Raw genomic sequence first — 20,276 nt, 5'->3', positions numbered from 1 at the left:
ACATAAATCGCTTTTTGTTTCGAAACATTTTTCCAAAATATGAATTCGCTACATAAACTACAACAATAAAGATCTTAGTGGCACAAACTTTTCGAAACTTTTAAGAAACATAACCAAACCAAACAGATGTAGAAACATCACATTTATAAAGATTTCGTGCCTGAAATGACCATTTTGTGCCTGAAAAGTTTCCATAATTTATTTGATATTCCGTCAAATATGAGAACATAACCTTACTTTAATTGTTTGGATTTTGTTCTGCAGTTCTTGCATTTAAGCCTTCTTCAAGTTTTTATAGTACTATAATTTAAAAAGTAGAAGGAAAGAGATATTATGGTGGGTACAAATACAAATAGTTTTCTTATGCGATTTTATAATTATTTACAGCCACTACCCATACACAACAGGAGACCAAAGAAAAATGTCCACAATGGAATACCTGTGTTATAATAAGTAAATAAAAATGTTTTAATTATTTTGCCCAGAAGTTTTGATTGGCGTTGTTGACCGGTGACTAGTTTCTGCACGGATAGCGCTAAATCGAAACATTTTGGAATCAAGTTTTCCATCATGTTTCCATTTATTGTCGATTCCTTTTAGAAACACGAGTTTCTCTCTTTTTAGACACAAATATGATATCTTTAGATGATTTGTGTCCGACTTCATGTCAATTTTATAAAATAATGAATTAAAATTCCGCAATGTTGGCTAGTGATAGCGTTTTTAACTAAAAATATATGTCTTTAGTAGAAAAAAATATATAATCTTCTTTTTTTTAGTTTGTCTAAAACAAAAACCCTAAATGAAAATGAAGAGCAAGTTAATGTTAATGGACAAAGGATTGAGAACGTTAAAGAGTATATACACATCTAGGTTATGCCATAAAACTCGGCAAGGAAAATCAAACAACCGAAATTTCTAGAAGGATCAAACTCGGATGGGCAGCTTTTGGTAAACTTAACTTTATATTCAAAAGCAAAATCCCAAATAGCCTAAAAAGAGACGTTTACAACAAATGCGTCTTGCCTGTCATGACCTATGGTTTGGAGACTATGACGATGACGGCACGAAGGGTGAACAGGTTGCGAGTGAGCCAAAGAGCTATGGAAAGAGCCATGATGGGTATCAGTCTTCGCGACCACATTAGAAATGAAGACATTCGCCGATAGACGAAGATAACGGACATCGTAGAGAGGATAGCTAACTCTAAATGGTCTTGGGCAGGACACTTGGCCAGACAGTCCGAGGAAAGATGGGCAAAAAGACTTCTTTGCTGGAGGCCACGCCTAGCAAAACGCCCAGTCGGCCGACCTCCTAAAAGATGGACTGATGATATCCAAACCGTAGCCGGTAAGAACTGGATGAGGAGAGCACAGAATCGAAACGAGTAGAAGAAACTGAGAGAGGCCTACATTCTGCAGTGGATGAGTAATGGCTGAGAAGAAGAAGAAGAAGAAGAAGAATATGTCTTTATCGGCTGTTGATTTTAAACCTATAAGAACGCGTTAAATTAATGTAAGTATTAATTTATATATTTTTATTTTCAGAACCATGATATAGAAATGAAAATAAAAACCTATATTTCAAACAAAAACATTTTGTAGCAGCAAATAATGATATACCATAATAGGGACATTAAAAATATGAAAGTACATTACTAAATTAAATTTTGCCAGACATTTTTTGTGCGAGAAAACCTAGATCTTAACCTAAAAACAAAGATCTTAAGACAAAAAAATTATGGCGGAGGTCGACATTGTTGATAATTGTTCTCATTTTGAAATCCACACACAGACATAGAGTTTGGTATTTGTTTCTTCACATTTTGAAATAGCGGCTGCTGAAAAAGGGGAACATCTTGGACAGAAATTGCAGAAAATGTTTCAAAACATTTCCTATAAAAGTTTTGATTTATATTTTTTTAATTTTTAAGTAATAAAGCCATATAAAATATATATATTTCGAAAACGTTTTTTTATTTGTGGCATACCGTTTCCATTTTTTCAAATGGAATTTTTCAATGGTAGCTCATTAGTATAATTGAAAAAATAATTTTTTAGGAATATTTCGGTACCCCACAATTATTATTTCGAGTCAAATTATCGTTATGAACCGCATGTTTCAATTTCAAATAAAGCATATGCGAAAATATCAAAAGTTGACATATGTTTTGTCATTCTATTCAGAGTGTCATTTTCTATCGAATAAAGTAAAAAAAAATCCGTGGGTATTATTTAAAAATCAAAAGTTGTAGTAATTTCCGGTGAAACAGGAAGTGACAAGAACAATTAAATACGTCAATCAATCCTAATTTCTGTCATATACTAACATACCAAATCTCTTTTTCTTTATCTGGAGAAATAAAAAAGTTATAATGGTAAGCCACTCCTGAGACGCATCCGGTAGAATAGAAAGAAGCATCTGGAATATAATTACATACATTAAATTCTTCAAAGTCTTTATTAATTTATCTATGGCGTATATTTAACCAATAAACTTTTCTCTAAATCATGATTGTAAGCGCACTGTCCTACATATCAACACGAACAGGCATCTCAAAAATTCCACGAGACAATGCAAGTCAGAAATCATGTACTAGTTCACGTAGTTCGAATTTTTACGGACCTTCAGTAATAAAAAACCTCTACTTTGTCCACAACAATTTCATTTATAAGCCATTCGGTTTCTGAACGGAAACCTCCGCAGCAAATTTTCAAAGGTAATTTGATTTTTAGAACTGCACGTTGAATTGTCGCTACGTTTTTTTGTTTCTTTAGTCCTTTCGCAGCCGGGGATTTTTAGCTACGTTTGTTGGCCTTTCTGCTTTGCCTTGCTCCGACTTTCAAAAGATCTCTCGAGCTAAATCGGCCTGATTCTAATTATGTTAATTAATTATACAGCGTTTCTTGAACGAAAAGACGAATTTCTTTTTTTGTTAAGTAGGTAAGAGGTAAAGTTGAATAGAATAAAGAACTATTTTATTTTTAGTTTAATTTTGTTGAGTTTATAGCAATAGATCCAATAGTAACAAAGATATCTGTTTCCTTTTTGTAACGATAGCTTTAAGCGGAGTTTACACTTTATCTTTTATTTATTTATATGTATAGAGTGGTCCATTTTGGTTGAAAACATACGGTTTCTCTCAGTGATGATAGAAGAGTGCGGTTTGCACAAAACGGAAGACGTTGTAAACAAAATTTTCATAACCCTCTTCGCTTTTGAGCTACAGGGTCTTTTTGAAAATTTTGTGATTTGGAACAACCTCCGTATCTCTTATATCTCAATCGATGTTGTGAAAGGTATCGATCTTTTTACGTAGAATACAGTGACGTGGTCTGTTATTCTACGAAAAAAATATTTTTGAAGATATGAACCAAAGACATGTTTTCTTAAATGAAACACTCTGTATATTTATAAATTATATGATCTAACTTGCCATAAGCTTCAAAAAAATATATATCGCTCTATATTTATTTTCGCTCTTTACTGCAATATTTAAAAGTTTTTATTAAAATATCATATTTATTAATAGGCCATGATTGATAAAAAAAGAAACTAAAGAATTATTGAAAGTATATACAGGGTGTTTCAAAACAAATGCGAAAAACTTTAGGGGGTAATTCCTTGTTCAAAATAAAGGGTAGTTTGCTTTATAAACGTTGGGTCAAAAGTCAACCATTAGGGAGATATCGCTGTACAAAGATGGCGGAAAAATAATGTTTTTATTTTTTATCTTGAAAACGAAAAGAGATAGTCTAATGAAATTTTATGGAAGCATTACTGTTATGAAAACACACTTTCAGGTAATTTTTTTACTTTTTTAAAATGAGTGGAAGGGGTTGAAATAAACTACCCCTATCATTCTTGTTAACGAAATTTAAAGAAAAATCTTATCAAACACATACAAATGCTTTAATTTGGATAGTTTAGTTAGTTTAGAAACTTTTTTACCTCTTGTGTTTTTTTGATAAAACTCACCGATTGGAAATTAAAAAATAAAATGTAAAGCATTACATGTCAGGACAAAAAAACATTTTTAGATTAAGAATCTAGTGATAATAACGATCATAATAATCATCTAGATAATAACTCGCGCTAGTAATAAAATTGCAGTAGAGTAATGTCAAATGAAATAATATTAGGAACGTCCTAAAAAGTAACAGCGGCCGACTAGATTTTTTCCTAAAAAAATTACAGCAGCCCACTAGATTCTTTATCAGAAAATGTTTTTTGTCCTGACATGACAGCTTTACATTTTATTTTTTAATTTCACATCGGTGAGTTTTTTTGCATGTGTTTGATAAAATTTTTCTTTAAATTTCGTTAACAAGAATGATAGGGGTAGTTCATTTCAACCCCTTCCACTCATTTTAAAAAAGTGAAGAAATTACCAGAAAGTGTGTTTTCATAACAGTAATGCTTCCATAAAATTTTATTAGTCTATCTCTTTTCGTTTTCAAGATAAAAAATAAAAACATTATTTTTCCGCCATCTTTGTACCGCAATATCTCCTTAATGGTTGACTTTTGACCCAACGTTTATGAAGCAAACTACCCTTTATTTTGAACAAGGAATCACCCCCTGAAGTTTTTCGCATTTGTTTTGAAACACCCTGTATACTGCTATGCTATCTGTCTTTTATTTTATTTTGGGGGCCACTAATAAATTCTTTATATATTAGGAAAACTTAATTTTCTACTGCTATTTATAAATCTTGAAAGCTATCGTACCGGAAATTTTATATAATATTCCTTTAGCTAATTTTCGTGAAATGTTGAAATATACTTTCAGCAAGATGGGGCTCCCCCTCACAACTTCAAAAATATTAGAATTTTGTTAAATAATTATTTCTCAAATCAATGAATTGGAACCAATAAACCTATACGATGGCCTCCCGGATTCCCGGATTTGTCTGTTATCGATTTCTGATTTTGGGGATTTTTTAAATATGATATATGTATATTGTGGCAACTACATCCTAACCTAACCTAAACACCAGAAAAATGCTTTAATAATGCAAGCTAATAATACAAGCTTTTAGATATTTGCAAACCCATCCCTTTATAATAAATTACGTTATAAAACAAAGAAAAATATATCACAGATTCAGTGGTAACAGTTCAAAAGTAAAATATATCAATCCCAAATAAAATTTTAGTATGTGTTGTGTATGAATATTTTAGTAAATATTATTTTGCTTTTTTTTGTTATTTATCACGGCCTACTAATAAGAAAATGATATATTTTAAATATTGCAGTAAATAGTGGAAATCAGTATAGAGTGGTATATATTTTTGAGAAGCTCATCACAAGCACCACACCACCGTTATGTAGATATAAAGGAAAGACTGTCAATCGATTTGCCTCCTCCTTTCAATATTGCGCCATTCTCCCGTATGTTTCAACCATGGAGTCTGCACCCACTCTTGCTTGACCTATCACTCAAAGTCCACAACAAAAAGGAATGCTCACATCTCACTATAAGAGCACAATTCAAAAATCTCATCAACTCGAAGTATGGTTTACGCCCATGGTTCGAAAACTGATAGGCACATTGGAGCGGCTTTTCATACGTTTGATAAAGAAATGTGTTTCTCACTAAGTCCTATAACGGGAACATTCTTAGCAGAGCTTTTTTCAATATTTAAGGCCATTCAACATATATTGACCTCCAGCTATAAGAGATGGGTCGTGGCTCTTGTGGGACCAAACCATCCACTAGTTACGGCAATCAAAATGCTTCTACAGAATGCCAATATCAACCACTACAGCGTCACTTTCCTTTGGCTTCCGAGCCACATAGGAATTCCTGGCAATGACAGAGCTGATTACTTGGCTGCAAAAACTTCCAACCCTCATAAAACCAACCTCGTTTTCTCCGTGCAAGATCTAAAGAATTATGGCAAACATATGATCGATAATATAATCCAACTAGAATGGGACTTAGACATGAATGATAATAAGCTTCATGAAATCAAAAAAAGACTATTTTGAAAATAATGTAGTTAACTTACCTAGAAGAGATTTCGTTCTGCTCACTAGAATTCGTTTAGGACACACGAAACTTAGCCATGAACACCTCCTTAAAGGACAGAACCAGCCCATTTGTGAAACATGTAATCGTCCAATATCCGTCAAACACATTATCTTTGAATGCCCAAAGTACGCGTTAAAACGAAGACAACACGGTATCGTGGATAACCCAGAGGTAGCCCATTCCTTCCAAAATAACAAGGCTATATAAAGGACATCGACATATATAAACATATATAATGGAAAATAAATTTCTTGCAGTTTTTAGGTATATAATAAAATTATATAAGAGTTTCTTGCCTTGAACTGCTAATATAGAAATTAATTCCACGCTGTGTTCGTCATAATGTGGATCAACCTGCTCTCACTACTGGTTTCGGGGCCCTACCCCATCATCAGGTGAGCTTGGGTATTTCCACAAAACGACGAGCACAGCGCAGAGTATATACATACGACTTGTCGTAAAGTAGCGGTAAGATATTAAGTCCCGCATCGCGAGATAGCGGCCTGTGTGCAATAGTAGTACTTTCGTACCACCGAGGCACAACTATCGATAGTAAATAAAGGCTTTTTTCGGCTAGCTCAAAATATATAATGGAAAATAAATTTCTTGCAGTTTTTAGGTATATAATAAAATTATATAAGAGTTTCTTGCCTTGAACTGCTAATATAGAAATTAATTCCACGCTGTGTTCGTCATAATGTGTATCAACCTGCTCTCACTACTGGTTTCGGGGCCCTACCCCATCACCAGGTGAGCTTGGGTATTTTCACAAAACGACGAGCACAGCGCAGAGTATATACATACGACTTGTCGTAAAGTAGCGGTAAGATATTAAGTCCCGCATCGCGACCCTGTGGCTCAGAAACGAAGCTGGCTTTGAAAATTTTGTTTACAGCATCTTCCGTTTGACAAAAAAGTGGGAAAGGTTTGTGTAAACCGCATCGTCCTATCTTTACTAATAACGGAGATACCCTGTACATGTAAAGTCAATCATTGAGAATAAAATCAACCTGTGTAACATATTCTTCATTGGTATTTAATATATTATCTTAAATATGAAAATTTTAGAGAGAATTCGTATTTTCGATTAAAAGCTGCTGTTACTCACCCTTGAAGATCTTTTTTCTTAAGTTCTATAATTAAAAGTTCCCAGTTATATCTGACGTTTTCTTTTATTTGACCACCAATTAACATTGAAGCAAGGTACGTTGCAATGGAGTTACTACAAGAAATAGAATTAAGTACAAGCTATTATTGACGTGGTTAGAATCATAAAAAAAAACAAAAGGTTCCTTGCTTTTATTCCATTTTTATGAACCATAAGCGTGCTTAAGGTACATTAAAAATTACGATGCTGCAAATAACTTAATGGTCGACGAGAGAAAAAAAAAGAAAACCCATTACCTGTTTCTCTTGCTGAAATTTCTCTCTGCTCACGAAATCGCTCTCCTTTCTAAAGGGCTTTAGAGAAATAATAAAAGAGTATCCAAGGAAATCGCTTTTATGTGATAGGGAAACATTTTCCACTCGGAAATTGAATCGTGATCAAACGATGCAACTGACACCCAAGCTCCAATAAAATATTGCTCCAATAATATAATCGAAATAACGATGGAGTACGTTCAGGATATTGTGAATGGAAGAGACTTTACCCATCTATCTTCTACTGAAAATAAATACTAAAAACTTTTGTATGATTAAAAATTAATTATTAACAAATAAAGGCGGCTTTTCACGAGTCGAGTGAACTGATCAAGTCACAGAAATTCAACTGACTTGAGAAAATATTCCGTGTTTACATTTGTGATATCAAAAACTTCTGCTAATTGCCTCAAAATGCAATTTAAGCTGCGAATATTTTGGCAATACAATTGACATTAATACCCAAGCTACAGTTAGAATATCCTAGAGATAACTAAACATTTTTAAGGGTTCATGCAAACCAATTTAATTGTTGCTTGAAAAAAGTAGCACCTAGAATTAATGATTCACCCTACTCATATTTGACATAAGCTAAAAATTACTATGATTTCCGATTTTTGTATTTCGGATTTTGTGTGTTGACTCATATTTTTCATGATATTAAGAAAGCTAACAGAATTTTCTTCGGACCACTTAGTTGTCATTTTAAAAACACCACTTGATCGCCAAAGGTAAACCGTAGTAAATTGATATGAGTTGTCGAGTTTAGACAGTTCTATTATATTAATGTGAAATGAATTTAAAAGTATATAAGTACTTTAGCGAAATTGGTTCGAAGTTGGCCTTTAAAATTAATGTTCCAACAGAAAAAATGTATCAGGTTACAAATATTTCACATTCTTTTGTATTATTGGAGACTGATGTAAACGAAGTCGGAAACGAAATATTAAATTTAAAAAAGAACAAATCTCCAGGATTTGACGGTATTCGGGCAAACACACTGCAACAAATAAAAGAATTTATTGTTAAACCTTTAACGTACATTTATAATTTATCTCTAAATAATGGCACTTTTCCAGATATATTTAAAATATCTGTTGTTAAACCTGTGTTTAAATCAGAAGAAAAAACAAATATGTCAAATTATAGACCAATTTCGCTATTAAGTAACTTTTCCAAAATTCTTGAGAAACTTATTAAAAAAGAATGTGTTTGTATCTGAAACAATTTAAACTCCTTTCCGAAAATCAATATGGATTCGTGGAGTCCAAATCCGCAAGTGATGCTATTATAAAACTATCAGAATTGGCTTCGGAGGCACTTGATGCATCCGAGGTTTCTTTGTGTGTTTTTGTAGATTTAGCAAAAGCGTTCGATACAGTTCACCATGAAATCCTGTTATACACACTTAGTAATATGGGTTTTAGAGGAAGGACCAACGATCTATTTAGAAGCTATCTAAATAACCGACAGCAAAGCGTGTCCATCCAGGGTGTTAAAAGCGAGAAAAGGGTGGTCAACTATGGTGTACCTCAGGGCACTGTACTGGGCCCTGTACTTTTTTGTATATACATTAATGAGTTACTAAACTTGAAACTCGATGCACACATTTTGAGTTATGCTGATGATACAGCAATTTTCTTCAGATCAACGTGTTGGAATCAATTGAAAGCAAAAGTAGAAAAATCAATGGAAATAGTGTGCAATTTCTTTAATAATAATCTTCTTACTGTTAACTTTAAGAAAACTTTCTTCTTACCTTTTGCCTGCTATTCAGATACTCTTCCAAAATTCAATTTAGATATAACTTATAACAATAAGCTAGTGACAATAAGCTCAACAAACAAATTTAAGTATCTTGGAGTCATCTTTGATAACCACATGAAATGGAATTATCATATTCAGTTTGTGACTAAAAAGTTAAGATCACTTATTGTAATATTTAAGTTTTTAAAAAGTGTAATTCCTATAGAATTACTAAGAAATGTGTATTTTGCTTTAGCTCAGAGCCATTTACAATACGGTATTGTGGCCTGGGGCTCAGCAAGCAAAAATCAATTATCAAGTGTAAATATAGTTCAGAAATGGTTGCTGAAAATAATATACGATAAAAACTATAGATATCCCTCTGATGCCTTATACATAGAAGCAGCCATTTTTGACGCTAAACAATTATTTTGGTTTAATACATTATCTATAACATTCAGTAACAGAAGTAAAAATAATCTAATCCCACATTCATACCCACTACGTCGACTCGAATTAACTATTAATGTACCTCGGATGCATAAAACTATCGGACAAAAAAGTCATTTATATGTAGGACCTAAAATTTTTAATGTTTTACCTAAAGAAGTTGTTAATTGTCAAAACATTAATATTTTTAAAAAAAGATTAAAAGAATGGATACTTGGTAAAACAATAACCGAAATGCATACATTTATACTCAGCAAAATGTGAAATATTAAAAACCATTCACAATAAATATAATATTTGAAAAAAAAATAATGTAATCTTATATGCCTTAGAACTTGCAATCTACCTTATGTCAATATCTGACCGCTGTGTAATAACTTGTTTTTTTAGCGTGCTTAAGTGTTGGACAATGAAATATATTAATTTGATACATTTAGATATAGTTAAGAATTTAGTATAAAATATTGTAGTTATTGTTGTAGAAATAAAACTCCTCAGACAAGGTTCTACCTTAAGATGATATTATGTTTATTCACTATTTTGATAAGTCTTGTATATACTTTGTAATTGGATCAGTTTGAATAAACATTATTTATTATTATTATTATTATAAAAATGAAACAGTCTGTTGCATCGCTCACCAGGACATAGAAAATCCTTAGGAATACCTCATAGGAATATTTTACAAAAGAATTTATTTGAAACTTTTTAAAGAACAAAAATAATAAATAAATTAAAAAAATAATACTATCCTGATTCACCATCAAACAATCATCAAACATGCCACCTTCAAATTCAATGTTTTAGTGCCAAATTGACTTTATTGTTGCTTATTTTACCTTATACAGAGTGTCTAAAAAAGTATTTTAAATAATTACTAGCTTTAAACGGCAATAACTTATTTAATTTAAATGGAAAACCCTGTATAATTTATGAGAAGCAGATGCACAATTTAATGGTCTATCAAATTGTATTATACCATTTTTTACCTATCTCTTCAAGTTTTCGTAGAAAATGCTTATGAAAAATAAAATTATTATAATTTAGACCTCATTTATCAATATACCCATGGAATATTGACATTTTAGATTATTTTTAAAAATGCAACAAATTTTTAAAGAGTACAGATACTAATATTGTCGATATAGTTCGTTAATTTCATTAAAAAAACTGTTTAAATATTTTTTAAAGAAAACCAATAGTTAATATGATTCTAGTGTTCAAACTATATTAATTGATTGTTTGCGTTGATTAATAATAATTGCTCTAATGACTAAGAAACTGAATTTTGTATGTGTATTAGACACTGTGGCAAAAAGTATCACTTATTGAACGTTATTTATAACAGCACAGACGTTCATTTTCATAAGATATTATTATTATATTGATTTCTTATTCAATTCCACATTTATTTAGAACAATTTATTAACTAACACAATTTAATTAATTAATTAACATTTGGGTGGAAATAATGGTGGTATATTTTATTAATGGTATACTCTTTTATAAACATTTTAATAGTTTCCTTTTTGTATACAAATGGGGTAGTAATATTATCGTTTTTAGCACCTGTACATTTACCTTTTTTTACCTTTACATTTTGTACACATGTTATACGTACAAGGTAGCACACATCTAAAATGTCGATATTCCATGGGTATATTAATAAATGAGGTTTAAATTATAAGAAAATGCATTTTCTACGAAAAATTGAAGAGATAGATAACAAATGGTATAATACCATTTGATAGACAACTAAATTGTGCATCTGATTCTCCTAAAATATACATAGTGTTCCATTTCAATTAAACAAGTTATTGCCGTTTAAAGCTAGAAATTACTTAAAATAAATTTTTCGAGACTCTGTATGAGCTAGTATTATTTTTATTATTGCCACACAATAACTGATCAATAAATAAACTTCAGTAAATATTTAATAATAAAATCTTTGATACCGTTGGAGAAATGAAGCCTTAACATTTTTTCTGCAATTTCACAAAATTAAAAATATTTTAAAAACGGTAAAGTTTACGTGTGATCAAAAAACCTTAATCAAATTTACCTTTATTTTAATCGTAGAAACTAAAAATGTAATAATATACAGGGTGTTCCATTTAAAAAATAAAACTTTGATATTTTTTATTTATTTGGAACACTCTGTATCTTGCAAAAATATTTTTAAATTGTACCTCTAATAGTCCTTCAACGAACCCAAAACTTACAATTTGTAAAAATCTAATCGTCTGTATATAAAGTAAGTAAGTGGTGAACAACCCTGTAAGTATGTGGTGAACAACCCTGTATACACTTTAACCGGTTAGTACAGAAGTAAGATTAAAAGTAGATTTAATAGTTATTTACAGTACAAGTGTATTTATGAACATGATTACAACAACGAGTGTGAACGATTAGAAGCGTTCTAATCACACTAGTGATGGGCAAAACTGTTATTTTTAGATAACAGTTGAAACTGTTATAGTTATTTATAAAAAACAGCTTAAAATAACAGCTTAAAAATAACAGGTTTCTTTATTTTATTGCTAAATATCTGAAAGAATATGAGGCGGTCACCGCCAGGCGTATTAACGCAGTTGCAACAATGACGTGCTTGGTGGTAGTATTTCCAGGGTGTCATAACATTTCTAAATATCGATTGTTATCTAAAATACCTCTCTAAAAACGGGGGTTGTTTACAAATAAGCGCTGTTTACAAATTGCGATATAAAAAAGCCAAAATGCTGCCACTCGTCTATATCTATAAATTCCGATCTACCTACGCCCTACCCCTCGATCCGCGTAGATTCTGAATTGCGTAGCAGTGTACAGGGTGCATCTCACTCGACGGGCGAGAAGCTCTTCGTTATGATTTTACCATTTGCGGTCAAAAAATAGCAATATAAGAAAATGTGTAGTATATTCTTCATAAGTAAACCAACTACACACTAGAGTTCGAATTAATTTTACACTTAAACTAGCATGTACAGTTTGACAAATATAGGAAGAGACTTGGGGATAGCACCGGTCGCGCACACGATAGAGAGAGAACGCATTCGGCGGAAGAGAGATGCAGTTACGCTACGAAAAATCTGATTGAAGCAAATTTGTGGGATGTCCACTGCGCATCGGGGGGCGTCTCTTATTTTATATTTCTCACGTCTCTAGCTATACTTGTTAAGTTGTACCCGCGACTTCGTTCGCATCGAATTATTAATTTGTAATGGTGATGATAAAGCAAAGCAAGAATTTCCATTAACATACAAACTGGATAAAATTTTCTCACATTTGCCAAAAATATGCTTTAAACGTCGAGCAGTTTAAGCAGAATCGTGGTTAATCAATTACTCAACTTTTTGGAACACCCTGTATTATTTTTTAAAAAATTTCAAAATATGTAAAAAAACAAAATAAATTATGCGTGTCCAATCGTTTTCCCGAAAGACTAACCGTTTTTTAAATAATAAATATTGTAATATTTGAGGGGCGTTTTCACCCTCTTGGAATTTGAGATTCGAGAAACCCCTCCTTATCGCACCTCTACACCCCACAGTCAATCCGTTTACCAAAAATCAGCTTTAAACGTCAAGCAGTTTAAGCAGAATAGTGATTACTCAGTGGTCATATTTTATGAAACACCCTGTATATATTTTGTAAAAATCTCAAAATATGTAAAACAACAAAATAAAATATACGTGTTTAAGAGTTTTTTCGAAAAACTCACCAGTTTTTAAATAAAAAATATTCTAATATTTGAGGGTGGTTTCACCCCCTTAGAATTTGAGTTTCGAAAAATCCCTTCTTATCGCACCTCTACACCCTAAAGTCAATCCGTTTTCCAAAAATCAGCTTTTTACGTCAAGGGCTTTAAGCAGGATCGTGATTAATCAATGACCAGATTTTTCAAAACACCCTGTATACATTTTTAAAAAATCTTAAAATATTATTCTGAAAATTTTTCAGAATAAATAAATACTTAAATATTGAAACTTAATAACAAAGTATTGAAACATACAGCGCCATAATATCTCGACCTCCGCCCGTTATGCTCGTAACAGGTTGAAAAACAATATGTATCTAAAACAACTGATGCGTTATTCTCCAACCTGTTTCAAACCTCCGATTATCTCGAACGCCGTTCTGTTATGCTCGTAACAGGTAAAAAAACAACATAGCTAAAACAACTGATGCGTTATTCTCCAACCCGTTGCGAGCCTCCCTCGACAATCGACCGATGCAGCAGCGCTCCTTTCCCACTCCTGTTATCTCGACAGCCAGGCGTTATGCCCGCAACTGTTTCAAAAAAGCTGCTTCTTTTATATCCTATTATTTTTAAGCTGTTGTCAGCCCAACACGACGCGCCGCGCAGTAGCGCATACCCAATCCGTTGTCCGTTGTATCTCATCGCCTGTATCGATGGTTGTCGAAATAATAGGTTTTCCATCCATACTAGTTGTTTTTTGGAATTGCTTCGAGCAGCATCGAATTTCGTGGCGGTGCAGAGCGCCGACTTCGTTTCACGAACACTCGATCTCTGCGTGTCGTTATTTTATATCTGTTATTTTTTAAAAGCAGTAACGGTTGCGTTATGTTATTTCTAAATAATTGTTATAAAATAACAGATAGTTAAATAACAACCCATCACTAAATCACACGAATGTTGTAACCGAGGTTGTAACCATGTTTAAACGCACGTTCATTATTATAAAAACTAGTTGTGTTATAGATTCATAACACCACTAGTTGTGTTATGAATCTCATAACGTAACTGAAATACTAAAAAAATGGAGTGATGTAAAAACGTTATAATTAAACGGTTGTAGATAAATAAATAAAAACGGTGTTTCTTACCTTGGTCTGTCGTCCCCTGCCACCGTATCCGCCACCGTCGCTCTGGCCTCGCTGCAAAAGAAAAAAAACCGTCGAATTACCCTGTTATTTTGTTTCCCTCGCAAAAAGAAGCTCGAAAAAGCGCCAGCATGCATGTAAAAGCGAACGAGAGTCACAGTAAAGGAACGGGAACATTCAAAGCAGCTTTTTAAAATCTAATTATCGATGTACAAGGAGGTTGACTTTTCCGTTCCACGGCAGTGCGAAGAAAAAGTGGAGAGAACGGTATTGAATAGAATAAAGCGAGAGTCTAGGACGCTAGTTTTTTGCCGAGAGATTCGAGCTAAGTGAGCGAAAAAGAATGAAATAAGAACCTTTCTTTAAATTAAATCTCGTTTTTTGCCTTATTTCAGCGAGAATCAACCTCTTTTCCGCATCGACATAATTTTGTTTGGTTTTGTAAAATGAATTTGTATAGGATGGTGTGGTTTCAAATAAAGAATGTATAATAAAGAATGAAATAAATTTGGTCTATAATCACTAAAAACTTGTCTGGTAGTTCTTAACATTTTGAAAGGTTGAAAACAGTAAATAGCAATTATATTCACAAAATAGTGCTATGAAAGTGGAAGCTATGGAAAAGTGGAAGGAAAACTGTATTTGGGAAATACACATTAGGCTGAAGAACAGCAAAATGGTTGATATGAAGTCAAGACTCTAAAAACACTTCTTCATCAAGTCAACCGAAACGTTACAAACTGCCGTCGCCGAAATACAACGCTGGACAGTAAAATGGTGCCTTAAACTGAATGAAAATAAATACATGTATATCGATTTCACTAATAAACGAATCGAGTACAAGCGTCCTAAGTATATACAGGGTGAGTTTCCTAGGATGTTCTCTATGGGTATCTCGGAAACTACTGGAGATAGAGAGTCAGTTAAATGGGGAAAGAATTGCAGTTTTGTGGGGTCATAAATATGCACCTTTCAGATTTTCAAAAAAGTTCATGGCTTACTAGATATTTCGAAAAAAACAAATTTTGGCTATTTTAAAAATTGTCCCTAATTCCATTATAATTTATTTTAGACAAAAAGTTTTCAAATAAAAGTTGTAGATAATCACATCCCTAATGAGGTTGTGCTCTCCGATTTTTTCTAAAGCCTGTCATTTTTGACATATGACACAAACATATGTTTTTTTAAATGGAAACCATAGTTGGCCATGACGTCATAAATATCGTCATTTTTTAAGCTTTTCAGCGATATAAGCTATAATATGTTTCTTTCACAAAATTACTGAGTTATAGCCAATTCTTATCTTTCTTGACTAATTTCACTTAATTAGCCATAGAAACAAGTTCAATCGTCGTTGCTCTCACAAATGTGAAATTGTCACATCCAATCTTTGTAAATTAAAATAAACAAAAATTATAAATACGAGTTTTTCAAATGAATAAAAGCGTGTAGGACTATTGGTTCAACTTTTCTTGGCCATACAGTTTCGAGGATACGTTGACCGGTGAACGTTACTTACGTTTTTTACAGAACGGTTTTCAAGACATGTTAGAAAACTTAAATTTAGATACTCGCGTATTAATAGAGTGGTTCCAACATGACTTTCATTATGACACACCAAACCCCTCTCCCACATTGTAAGAAATGTTAAAAATTATTTCATTATCATAATTATGTAGACTCAGGAGGTGCAAGGGGTATTGAAGCGATACATATAGCCTAGCTTACCCAAAAGTCAACCTCACCTTCACGTGGTGCACCCTGTTTACACTAACGAGGCTCTGACGTCCGAGTATAGGCGGTATAACCTATATATATATATATATATATATATATATATATCCCTCGGACCCACCATCTTTCTGGGGAAGAGGAGTAGTGAACTGCTCCTAGCCGGCCGAGAACGTAGCACAAGGGAACTATCGTCGCGGTCCTCACTGTGCCATAGCCATCCCGTGCTACAGTTGCAGCCAAAACTGTGCGGCAGCGTAACCGTCACAGTTAAATCTTTTCACGCAGCTTACACACATCAATGATGGAACATTCTGAGTGGGACAAAATCATCGTCCGAGGTAAAATACCCCCTCAATCGGATCTCCGGGAGGGGTGCCTACTCGAGCGTATCATCGGAGAAACAAAAAACATCAATAGCCACGTTTGCGGCGTGGAACGTCCGCACTCTACTGGACAGGACAAACTCCAATCGACCAGAGAGAAGAACAGCACTGGTCTCACAGGAACTCCACCGGCTAAATATAGATGTTGCCGCTCTTAGCGAAACCCGCTTTGCGGATGAGGGTAGTCTCACTGAGGAGCATTACACCTTCTTTTGAAGGGTCACCCCGCAACACACAGGAGAATTCATGGCGTAGGCATTGCAATCAAGAACGAAATTGCAATCAAATTAACAGAAGTACCTATTGGTGTCTCCGAACGCCTTATGACCCTAAGGTATCCCATATCAGACAAAACTTACGTCAACATCATTAGTGCCTACGCTCCCACCCTAGACGCTAAAACTGAGGATAAGGATAAATTTTATCAAACTCTACAAAATGCTCTCCAACGAATTCCGAAGAACGAACGAATTATCTTGCTAGGTGACTTTAACGCCCGTGTCGGTAAACAACAGGAAATATGGCCTGACGTATTGGGAAAAAACATGGTATGGGGAAACGTAAATAGCAATGGTGAACGCTTATTAACAACATGCACAGGGTATAATCTTTTGCATCACCAATACGTGGTTCATGTTGAAGGACAAGTTTAAAGGTACCTGGAAACATCCCAGATCAGGCCACTGGCATCAATTGGACCAATGTAATCGTTCGAAGGACGCATCTAAAAGATGTTAGACTCACAAAGCCAGAATAGATGCCGAATGCGGCACTGACCACCGACTTTTAATTTCAAAATGAAAATCCAGTTAAAAACCCAAACATCCACACTGTAAAAAACAAAACAACATGACCAGATTGAACGTACGGGGGTCTAGAGAACAACAATACCGCCGACTTGCCCTCCGGGAAGCCATCAAAGAATCACTTCCACCGATAACTTCAATCTCAATATTGGAAGCTGAACAAGGCTGGACACAATTAAGGGATGCGATTCATAAAACCAGCGAAGCTGTTCTGGGAAAGTCCAACAAAAAGAAACAACAGACTGGTTTAACGAAAATCAACCTCATATACAGGCTTTGTTGGAACAAAAGCATAGAGCACATCAAGCAGTCACTGCAAATCCACACAACCCAAGGCTGGTAGACAACTTTAAAGCAGCCAACAACACGCTTCGGAGAAAACTACGCCAACTAAAGGATAACTGGTGGTCACAAAAAGCTAATCAGATTCAAGAGTACGCCACGCATCACGATTACCGTAAATTCTTCGAGGCTGTAAAAGAAGTATACGGCCCAACCAAGAAGACAAGCTGCCCAATCATGGCACAAAATGGCGAACTCCTAAAAGAGGAAGAGCAAATCAGAAACCGCTGGAAAGAGCATTACAGCCAAGAAAATAACCCCTATATAGAAGCACTAAACACAATACCTCAGTATAACAGCCTCGATGTATTAGATATCCCAATAACAGAACAGGAAATAAAGGTCTCCATAAAACAGCTTAAAAACAACAAATCAGCTGGCTGTGACGCGATTCCGGCGGAAATCTATAAGTGTGCAAGTAAAGAACTTATTGGACATCTTAAGGCTCTCTTCGATGTCATATGGGAAAGCGGAGAGGTGCCTCAGGACTTTTGCAATGCAAATATAGTGAATATATAAGAACAAAGGAAGTGCATCAGACTGCGGAAACTACTGGGGAATTTCACTCTTGGCTATCGGAGGAAAAATTCTTGCAAAAATTATGTCAAACCGCCTGCACTCACATATAGAAAAAATCCTTCCAGAATCGCAAACGGGTTTTCGCACTAACCGCGGCACTGCCGCGCCGATTCCATATTTTCCATCCGCCAACTACTGGAAAAAGTAAAAAAACAGCAGTCTAAACTTTATGTTGCATTCATCGACCTAACAAAAGCCTTCGACTCTGTGAACAGAGATGCACTTTGGGCAATTATGACAAAGTTCGGAGTACCCATCAAATTCCTTACAGTGTGTAAAAGCCTCCATAACAACAACAAGTCAAGAGTGTCACATCATGGATCGCTGAGCGATCCCTTCTTAACAAATACAGGAGTTAGGCAGGGATGTGTCTTCGCGCCTCTCCTATTCAACATATTCATGGCAGCGCTCTCCATTATAGTGGACAGCAAACTGCAGGAGAGAGGATTGGGCATTAGATACAGATACGACGGCGCTCTGTCAACATAAAAAGACTCAGGGCAAAAACACGTACAAAATTCATCACAGAACTTCAATACGCTGACGATTGCGCTCTAGTTGCAAAAACTGTACAGCAATTACAAGAAATGTTGAACACATATACCTGGGCATACGAGGCTTTGGGCCTTAAGCTAAACATCGACAAAACTAAAATCATGTGCACTCCTCCGGAAGATCACAACAATGCTATAAAAATCGGAGAAGAGCTACTGGAATATGTAGCGGAATTCAATTATCTCGGCAGTTTGATTTCGGAAAAGGCCAATATCGACTCTGAAATTCAGCACAGGATTAGCAGCGCTTCAAGAGCATTCTGGAAATTAAAAGACAGGGTTTTTTACAACCATGACCTGAGCACAAAAACGAAACTTGCAGTGTACCGAGCAATAATAATCCCCACCATGTTATATGGGAGCGAAACCTGGGTGCCGTACCGCCGACACATGAACGCATTAAACAAGTTGCAACAGAGACACCTTAGACAACTCTTAAGAATTAAATGGTTCCATCACGTCTCAAACGTATCGGTTCTTGAAAAAGCTAACTGCGAGAGTATTGAAGTCATGGTTACAAAATCCCGATTAAGATGGGCTGGTCACGTATGCAGAATGCAAGAAAACCGCATACCAAAATCACTGCTTTACGGTGAGCTTGTAGACGGTAAGAGGAGGCCAGGTGGACAACTCAAAAGGTACAAGGACATTTTCCACGAAAACTTAAAGGGGATTAATGTGCAGAATGAGTGGGAAGTAGCAGCTCACAATAGAACTCAATGTAGAAGAATTGTAAACTCAGTTAACAGCGAGAACCAAAAAGTTAAGAGGCAACAAAGCAATGAGATTTTTGAATGTCCGGAGTGCGGTAGACAAATAACATCACGTATTGGGCTTTTCAGTCACAGAAAGGCTCATGAAAGAAAACGCCTTGCGTGACCATCTTCTGATGCGTGTCAAATACTCGTCAGCGAGTAATGGCAGTATGTATATGTATGTAGACTCAGGGATAGAAAGAGGTTGACCAATTGCATGGGTCTCCTCGGCGTCCTCGGTCACCTGACCTATCGATTTTAGATTTTTTTATACGGTATGGTTAACAACAAGGTTTACTAAAGGACTTATGAACTTATGAGAGGCACTCGAAGAGGAGAAACAGGAGAAGTTTAATTAAGTCGACCGGTCGTTCTGTGACAATAGCTAGAAATTCAGTTTTAAAAAGATGCATTTATGTACTCAAAACAATTGCGGATTTTTTGAACATTTCCTAAATTAAGTTAAAGTGTATGTATTGATAATTTTTTTAACTTTTAGTTTGTGTAATGTAAATTGTAAAGAGCCGTTTAATAAAATATTTTGTCTTTTTATAAGTTATAAATCATAACAAAATTAGAACACCATTGGAAACCGTTCTCTAAAAAACGTAAGTAACTTTCACTGG

General features: G+C 34.4%; 1 protein-coding gene across 1 annotated transcript in view; it reads right to left on the bottom strand.

Annotated features, from left to right (window-relative positions):
• LOC115891169 (disintegrin and metalloproteinase domain-containing protein 11) overlaps window positions 1-20,276 on the bottom strand; it is a 325,656-nt gene that overhangs the window by 210,382 nt on the left and 94,998 nt on the right. Inside the window, exon 3 of the mRNA XM_030911575.1 lies at window positions 14,501-14,551. Within this exon, the coding sequence (XP_030767435.1) occupies window positions 14,501-14,551 (51 nt within the window). The remainder of the gene's footprint in view (window positions 1-14,500; window positions 14,552-20,276) is intronic.

This window comes from Sitophilus oryzae, unplaced genomic scaffold, assembly GCF_002938485.1.
Source record: "Sitophilus oryzae breed Bouriz unplaced genomic scaffold, Soryzae_2.0 scaffold_971_pilon_pilon, whole genome shotgun sequence".
NCBI classification, from domain to species: Eukaryota; Metazoa; Arthropoda; class Insecta; order Coleoptera; family Curculionidae; genus Sitophilus; species Sitophilus oryzae.
Note: the sequence above shows the minus strand (reverse complement) of the source record. Positions and strands in the feature narration are given on the sequence as shown.